The 9,428-nt window shown below is 36.7% G+C and overlaps 1 protein-coding gene across 1 annotated transcript in view; it reads right to left on the bottom strand.

The window, feature by feature from the left end:
• Window positions 1–9,428, bottom strand: part of LOC107661145 (low-density lipoprotein receptor-related protein 1B-like) — a 349,019-nt gene that overhangs the window by 27,753 nt on the left and 311,838 nt on the right. The window contains exons 59-66 of the mRNA XM_016450614.1: window positions 6,992–7,173; window positions 6,610–6,809; window positions 6,073–6,261; window positions 5,227–5,375; window positions 5,019–5,112; window positions 3,173–3,289; window positions 2,547–2,666; window positions 1,011–1,130 (exon numbers count right to left, since the gene is read on the bottom strand). Of these exons, the coding sequence (XP_016306100.1) occupies window positions 1,011–1,130; window positions 2,547–2,666; window positions 3,173–3,289; window positions 5,019–5,112; window positions 5,227–5,375; window positions 6,073–6,261; window positions 6,610–6,809; window positions 6,992–7,173 (1,171 nt within the window). The remainder of the gene's footprint in view (window positions 1–1,010; window positions 1,131–2,546; window positions 2,667–3,172; window positions 3,290–5,018; window positions 5,113–5,226; window positions 5,376–6,072; window positions 6,262–6,609; window positions 6,810–6,991; window positions 7,174–9,428) is intronic.

Raw genomic sequence — 9,428 nt, 5'->3', positions numbered from 1 at the left:
TCGCGCCGCGTAAACATAAAACTCTGTCTGCATTTGTGATCGGAGAAATGACAAACAACATGTGCTACTCCACTGCCCAAAACTCGCGTTTGAATCATCAGTGGCAAATCCTTTAAATGAAAATGTACTCACGTGAGTCAGAACTGCCGGCATTTTACTCTCCCGCCAAAGAGAAAGGAAAAATTGAAATCGCATCATATGACCCCTTTAAAACATATTAAAAAGAAAACAGTTATTTTAAATTGTAATAATATCACTGTTTTTACGATATTTTTGATCAAATAAATGTAGACTTCTTTCAAAATGTCAACAAATCTTACCAACCCCAAACTTTTGAACTTTTGCATTTTTTAAAAGTAAGAAAATTGTGTATTTAGCTTAGCTACGTGCTAAAGGAAAACTCGATTGAAATAACCTGCGAGTGAAGTCTCCCGCATGCTTTGTGTGATGAACGTTATTTATATGCTGCCTGGAGTTGCTGCCTAAGAGTGTTCCAAATCTGTCATTTACGAGGTTAAAATTCAATTAGGATTCTGTCATAGAAGGCAGCTGCCTATAGAGACATTTAGGTGAATATTTTCAGTATTGATCAAATGAGTGGTGCTAATAAAATGAGGTACACAGCTTGTTTGTTCAATATAGAATATAGAAAAATACTTGAAACTAAATATGCCTAGCGAACCCTCAGAAATTGTTTTGCCAGTGTATTGGCACTTTAAATATCTGGAACACATAGCCGAGGAAGAATGCAATATGTGAGGTCACCGCTGATGTGCCACTGTCAAACTAAATCAGGCATTCAGGCAACAAAACAGGCCCAAGGGAATTGTTACAAGCCACAGCTAATAAAAGCCGAGTGGTTCATGATTAAAGCTGGCCTCGCTCCATCAGAGAGAGAGAAGACTGTGGGAGCATACGGAATTGATTAGCCCCAATCAGACTTTCAGAAGGGTCTGCGCATGTGGCTGACTGAGGCTCTGATTTGTGAGCAATAACTGCAGCTCACTCACCACAATTGGCCTCATCAGAGCCGTCAGCACAGTCTGGGTCTTCGTCGCACACCCAGAGCTTTGAGATGCAATGCATGGTGGCCTTGCACTGGAACTGGTCTGGAGAACATGTGCTCTCAGCTGGAACATTAAGGCAGACAGAAAATAGCAGGTTATTTACAAGGCCAGTGAAAAGCTATTGTAAGAATTTGAAAAAAAAAAAAAAAAAACCTTCCAAAACTTCTGGTACTACATATGACTGTGATTCAATAAAGTAAGAATATATGTGGCATCTTCACTTTCTTTACATTATGACAAGGTCTTCTGCAATTTACCACCCAAGACATGAGGAAATGACAGCCTAGAAATGTTAGTCAAGGCTGGTTGTAAGAAGGTCAAATGGGAAGTGTTATATGGCATTTCTTCAGCTACAAGCAATTTTATTTTGCAGAGGTTATTTAAATTTTTTACTATGACTAAAATATCTCAATTTATTTTATTTGTTGTATGAAGGTCAAATTAAAATGCCTTGGAAATTTTTTTGAAATGCCTAAATCATATACTTTTTGCCAGTTTTAAAATGTCTTTTATGCATAGACTTTACCGTTTTACTGTCTCATGCCAGGACTTCCAATAGAAACACTCAAAAATATTAATATATTAAAAAATAATAAAAAATATATATTTTTAAACTACTATAATTTTATAACTATAATATAATATTATAATATATTATATAAATTATATAACTATAATCTCACAAACACCAAAGCAAATGTAAACCATTTCAATATTTACTGCATAAAACTGACCTCAGTTCCCTCATTTGCGACCTTGACCAACAATTTCTCAACAATTTCAAATGAGTGTTTTAGGTTATCAGGCTGGCAAAATGATCACAGTGAAGTTATGCACACTTAAAATATGAAGGTAACTCAATCTCAAATCTCAAGGTAACTCAAGGTCAAGGAAAAATATATATATTTTTTAAAATCAGAGATAAATATGTTTATGTTGGGCACATATATTAAAATTAATCTTAGCAAGACACAATGTATGCCATTTTAAACTTTAGTTCCACCACAGTCATTTCCAAATGAAATGTGGTGGAAATGTCCATGACGCTTCAGGGAGGAAAAAAAAAGAGACAAAAATGACAGAATTCTTCTGTGATGCATGTTCACTTTTTGGTAAAATTTAGTTTGAGTTTGAAAAGTATTCAAGAAATGTATTTTCTAAAAGCGTATACACATTTCCACTCCAGGTGACTTTATTTTTCGCTGACAAGTATTGCTACCTTTCCCAGGAAAGGGCCTTTTCTTTTAGAATACCTAATAAGCACCTGGCTATCCTTTTAGCTCCAAAACCAGCAGACTTGTTTAGTGGGATAAAAGCCACATTTGAGATCTGTCAGTCTGGATCATTAAATTCAAAGGGGAAAAGTCAAATTTGGCAGAGTTCAACAATTCTGTCACAACACCCTTTAGTTTACGAGAATGAGGCCCATTATTGTCGGTGGTTAATGGAGGGAGCAGAAAGTGTCATGGCATAGCTTACGACAGTCTGTCTCGTCCTCGCCATCCCCGCAGTCGTCCTGGCCGTTGCAGCGAAGATTTAATGGTATACACTTCTGCTTTCGGGTGCACTTGAACTGGCCTGACAGACAGATGTATGTATCTGCAAATGCGGGGAGACATTACAGTCAGAAAAACATCATGCTGGATCAATGCAGTACGATCATCCATATTCCATTTCAGAAGGGATCATTCAGAGTCGGGATGCAATAAGAATAAAACTGAGATGATTGCAGAAACAATATTATTTGTGTTAAAAGCACTAAACGTCTTGAATTTTAAATCGGTGTTGGTCCAATACATCCCAATTACGATCGTTAAATGACAAAACACCCTGTACTCTTTTCTAATACTTCTAAAGTGGATATCGATCGTTTGATACCAGCAAGAGTCTGTATAATTGAACATTCAGAGACAGCTGTGCTAAAGAAGATTTGTTGCTGATGAAAATTCCAGGCAGATTTTTCGTGCTCGTGCTTGCCACATACTTCACAGGAACTGAATTCTACAAGGGAGTCCCGATAGCCTCACACAGAGAGAAAAGGCTACGGATCTGTCGATAAGAACACGGCATTTTAGAACAGCTTTGGTGTCTATTATTTTGCTCACCACAGTTGGCCTCATCTGAGTTGTCCCCACAGTCATTCTCTCCATCGCAGATGAAGGGAGGTAAGGCGCAAAGGCCAGTGCCACACTGAAAACGCCCAGGCTGGCATTTGAATTCCGCTGCAAAAATGATGATTAACAGTGAACTCCAAAGGATTCAAAACAATTTGCACATAGGTGTGTGTTTTTAAACCCGAGCTGCGTGAGGTTGCCTGAAATGGGCGAGTCAACCCACGTTCCATTATTTCTCTAAAAGCACTTCTACGATATTTAATGACCCCTGCCCTTTATCAAACAACAGAGGTTCCACCTATTAACAGCTGCCATTGGCAGCCTGTCATTTTCTGTTTGTACTGCTCAAGTGAATCACCAAGCAACAAAGTGAATCTAAAAACAAGCTCACTGAGAAACAAAAATTAAAGAACAAAAGTTCCTCCTTTTGCATGACGTAAAGGTCAGCCTACCGTGAAGCTGTGAACCAGTTCATCGTCACACTGTATAACAACACTGGCATGTGGTAATATCAGGGCTCATTTTAACTGGTGGGAATGCCAGCTTTAGAAATGACAAAATTTGCCACTCTCCACTTGTTTGGAAAATAATCACTGCATTTTGTTTTGCTACGCCGCATTGTGATACTGTCGATGACTGTGTAAAACAATGACTCTAAAGTTGCAGTTTAACTGAAGTAGCAACAAATCTTTTCTTCCATATTGTGATATATAACTGAGTTAAACAGATTATTGAAAAGAAAAAATGTAGGTTATTGACTGGATGAAGGCAGATCTCGGGGCTCGACAATGCGAGCATTTCACTCGCATATGTGACTAAAATTAGAAGTGTGCAAACTGTAAGATGTATTTAGGAGCACATATGTGAGTAAAAAAGTCCCAGTAGGTCCTTAAAAATTCTTAAATATCTTAAATCGCATAACAACCATCTTAATTATCATTTTAAGAGGTCTTAAATTTGTGGATGGAAAAACAAGTTTTTTGTATGTAGCAATACAGCCTAATGTGATAACTTAACTTGAAAAGCCTTTGATTTAACTGAATAAATGTAATGTAAAATAAAAGTTAAAATGCATGCTCTTCAGGCTCGCCATTTCAGAGGGATTCGCAATCAATGAATAGTTAAATTTTTCCTTGGAAAAAGGAAGCGTCAAGTCCTGAGTCTGAATATGAGTTTGCAGTCAACTGTAAGAGAAAGGAGCAGGGTTTATGTTATAAATATACATGCATGGATGACTTGTTCACAATAAGATCAATAACAAGCATTTAAAAAAAAAAAAAAAAAATTCCATTTCATGCTGACTTTAAGACCAAGCAGAAGCTTCTGCCAAGCAGTTGTTTTGAATGAATGCGCAAACTGTAATCCAACATGGCTTGTGCTCATCTTCTAGTCTTGCCTTTCAGCAAATCAGAACATCACATAATGCAATTAATATTCATGACCCAAGTTAGGGTGCTGAGCAGCTTACATGGAACCATCTACCATGAACAACAAAAGAAAAGCAAAGTTGTCTAGCAAAAAACAGCATTTTTATAACCAGTATTGTCACGTGGCCTTCTTATTAAACCTGTATGACGAAAACACAAAACTGCTGACATTTCTGGAAAGATTTGCTTTAAAGCCGGTCTCATATGAGTGTAACCGTGGCAACTAGGCATATAAAACTGAGTTATACTAGTAAAGAGAGGCTGATGAGATTTATAAAGTGCCCCACGCACTTTTTGAATTGTTCTTAAAACCCCTGGTTACGACACTGCATGAATATTACAAACTGTTCAAAACAAAAACAACAGTGCAGGCAGTGTAGGTTGGGTAACATGGGAAGTTAAGCACTCACGACAATCGGCAGGCTCATCAGACCCATCACCACAGTCATCTACCGTATCGCATTTCCACCAGAATGGGATGCACTCATCCGTTCCACAGCGGAACTGCAAAACAAGTCCACCGCATCAAAAAAGGTCAATCAGTTATGGGTAACACAAACTGGAACAATCATTGCAGTTCTGACTAATGACTTGGAATCATCATTTTGGCATACAGACCTGGCTGGCTGTGCAGTTGGACAGGCATGTCTTGTTATCGGCGGCCAAATAGAAGTTAGTTGGGCAGGCACACTTGTGACCTCCACCAGCAGAGAGTAAGCACAAGTGACTACAGCCTCCATTGGCCACTTGACACTGGTGTTTGGGGACTGTAAAAAGGGGATAGAAATGGCTTGTGATTAGATAATATTAAAAGAATATTTATGCAGCTCTTGCCATATTGTATAAGACCTGAAAAGGACAATAACACATCATAAAAGCACTGCAAAAGTGTCCATACTGCATATGTAATACATTACAATATATATAAGTATGAAATAAACACACACACACACACACACACACACACACACACATATATACACATACACCATGATTACCACAAAATTGTTAAGCAGGACAACTGCTATCAAAACAGAGAATAAGAAAAGTTTTTTGAGCACCAAATCAGCATATTAGAATTATCTAAAAGATATATTAAAACAGATCCTTAATATAATAAATATTAAAACAGAAAAGAGTTATTTTTTAATTGTAATAATATTTCACAATTTTACTGTACAAAAAAACATGAAAAAAAATCTTACTGATCCCAAACTTTTGAATAATATAATATAATATAATATCATATCATATAATATAATTGTTTTATTAAATTATATACTTTAAATTTCATTTTAAATTGATAAGTTGAATGGAGCAAATGCACTTCAATCCAGATCTTCCAGACCAACATTTCTATAAATAGCAAGAGCTGTGTAGGAGTGAGTAAATAATGACAGCATTTTAATTTTTGGACAAACCAAGTGTAAAATTAATATAATATTTATGTTAAACAGTCTCTACCTTCAGGCTGGCGCAGCGGGTGGTAGACAGTGACAGACTTAATGGCTTGCCATGAATTCAAAAGCTCGACAGCATTAGAACCAGTGGTCTTATGAGCTCGACGGAGAGATTTGGACTTCCCGTCAGTCCAATAAATGAAGTCCTCGAACAGCGTGAGTCCCATCACACCCTGGATGTGGTCATGAGGAACTGAGGTAGAGAGTATCACACCAGGTGCCATCATTAAAGTTGCATTACTGCATATGTAAGTGATTTCCTCAGTCATTATCCTACAACTTTCAAATTTACTGTTCTCTAGTCTAACTTTTGTGAATGTACTGTAAGTACAATGACAGATCTTTAATGTTTTACTTTTGCTTTTTTTGCATATTCTGTTCATATATACACAGAAGATTGTGGCCTTGCATTATTATACTGTTGAAAGGCTTTATTGTGGTTTCTTTTATCCAATTCTGCCTTGTTATGGTCCACTAATCCAATAGATGAGAAAAAAAAAAGCAAAAACAGAACAGAACAAAATTATGACTCATTTTGTACCCCGGTGCCTCTGAGAACCGTCCATAGTGGCAAAAAATATGTGATTATCATCAGCCCAGTAGATTCTCTTGTTTGTGTAGTCAATGGTTAGAGCTGAGGGGCTGTAGATTTCTTTGTTCACAATAACGCTCTGGCCTTGGCCATCCATGCCAACTCGACCGACGTGAGGATTTTCACAGCAGTCAATCCAGAACACAAACCTGAGGAAGAGAGAGGGACCCTCATTCGCTCATCACAGATTTTTAAAGCAGAGATTAGCTATTCCCATTGTTCTAGGTGTCTATGCATTCGTTCTTTTTTTTTTACAAAATAAAGTCTCCCTGGACTGATGGTGCAGAAGTAGAAATGATATTGTGCAAAACTGAAAAGGAAGCAGTTGTACCCGGTTTGAGCATCCAGAGCAAGGTCCGTTGGGTTCTTCAGGCCAGAGCTCACTAAGACGGTGGGGTATAAACCATTAGATTTGGACACTTCCAGCGTCTTTCTCTCCACGTCGCACCAGTACAAGTTCTTCCCAATCCAGTCCACAGCCAGTGCACTTGGCACAGCTGTTCGGTGAACAATCTAATAAAGCAAATAAGTGCCATTCAGATCAGTCACTATCATCTTATCACATAATACTTTAATGAGCAAGTAGGATAATGGGAGTGGTTGTGTTATGAAAATAAGAAAACAGGTCATTAAAGTAATAGTTCAGACAAAAATGGAAAATTCCGCCATTATTTACTCAATTTCATGTTGTTCCAAACCAGTAAGATTTTCTTTTGTCAGTAGAACACAAAAGTAGAAATTGTGTAATCAGGGACGCTTTGCTCTTTTTTAAGCAATTACATTAAAGATGACCTTGTGCTTTCAAGCTTCAAAACAGGAAGCAAATCACCATAAAGTAGTCCAAAATGCACTATACTGTATTTGTCCTCTGAAGTTAGCTTTGTTTGAGGAACAGGCTGAAATGCAATAATCTATAGTCAGTGAGTTGGACTTAAGAACAAGATAAGTCATGAACGAATCATTCTGACCAGTATGAACTGGATAGTGATTGACTGAAAAGATTAAAATCAAAAGAATTATTCATTCACAATGGATGACTCCTCCTTTTGTGTTCAACATAAGAAAGCAAGTCATTCAGGTTCAGAATGAGAGTGAATAAATAATTACAGAATAATAATTTCTGAATAAACCATTCTTATAAATGAGTTATTCTATCTGTTTGCTATAGTGCCTGAAGCTGATATTGCATTGCAAACTGATAAAACACAAACTTTGCTGTCCCAACATAGGCTGTCACTGCAGGACATGATACACTTTGAGATCTTCTCTATCATCATCATCTGACAAGGCGTATGTAGCCGTGCCAATTTACAAGATCGCCCCTTCAGCAGTAATTTCAGCAAAACTGAGCTTGAAAAATTCTCTGAAATGTCAATGATTGAGGAACATTTCCCCAATCAGGAAAGTGTCTCCAGATGAGAGGACGAGATGAAACATTAATATTCCGAGTGGGAAAGAGAGAGCTTCTGGTATTCTAGTGATCTAGTCAAGCTCTGATTTGAAGGATCACCTTGTGTGGAAATGAAGGCTAACTCGTTTAAAATGTCAACATTTGAATACATCACAAAATCACATGACGAATGATTCTCAGAATAGCTACAATTTATATGTGTACATGATATCCAAAATCATCTTTTAGATATTATTGAAAGGTTTTAGTTATGGCATGTGTCCTAAATGATGACTACCAACTTAGATTTCATTATTCACATAACACAGAGCCAAAATATATCACTTATATAATTGACAACTGCATGCAGCATGCTAACTAATGAGGTCATACAGCATATCAACTTTGGCCCATCATATATTAATAGACAAATTCCCTTATTGAATCACACCAAAGGCATTGCCTGAGGCATCATGCCAAATGTGCTCCAGTGCAGGAGTTAATCATTACATTACAGTGATCAAACCCATGGTGCACTGCTCCCAGAATCCAAACATTTATAGGGGCTGTCTTATAACTTGCTCCTCACTTCCATTTATCAATCGTGCAAAATAATGCATCTTAAGTCTGTAAAAAAATGCTGATTATGTGGTAATAAATATGCAGGATACACCTCCAGCATTGAAAAACATCTGTAACTCTATTCCCTATTCATAGAGATCATGCCAAGGGTTTGCAATAAATAATTTGTAATAAACCATTATTATTCAATTAATCCAATTCAGTAATTCAATTATTACTTCAATGCAGTAGATCTGACTTGGGGAACTTCTTGCAGACAATATATATTGTGTAAAAATTAACAGGCAGCACAAACATATGTATACTTGTATACTTTAAGCACGTATATAGTAAGTTAAAATATTAAATACCAGCAGTACTCAAATGTACCAGCAACATAATAAGGGGGATTTTCAAGGTAGTCAGGATATATATTTTTTTATATTCTGTAAAATTAACTTGTATAGCACTTTTCACAATATGCATCGCCTCAAAGCAGCTTCACAAAAATTGTACTGTTGTGTGTTAATAATGCTTTAGTCCTTTACAATAGAGCAAGTATTAGGGATGGGTGATATGACAATATAATATGATGATACAAGTAATCCTCAGGATTTTAGATGAAGCTATATACAGTGGTGTGAAGAAGTGTTGGCCCCCTTCCTGATTTCTTATTTTTTTGCATGTTTGTCACACTTTAATGTTTCAGATCATCAAACAAATTTAAATATTACACAAAGATAATGCAAGTAAATACAAAATGCAGTTTTTAAATGATGATTTCATTTATTAAGGGAAAAAAGCTGTCCAAACCTAC

This window comes from Sinocyclocheilus anshuiensis, unplaced genomic scaffold (genome assembly GCF_001515605.1).
Source record: "Sinocyclocheilus anshuiensis isolate Anshui unplaced genomic scaffold, SAMN03320099.WGS_v1.1 scaffold2056, whole genome shotgun sequence".
NCBI lineage: Eukaryota > Metazoa > Chordata > Actinopteri > Cypriniformes > Cyprinidae > Sinocyclocheilus > Sinocyclocheilus anshuiensis.
The sequence above is the reverse complement of the archived record's forward strand: the minus strand, read 5'-3'. Positions and strand labels throughout refer to the sequence as shown.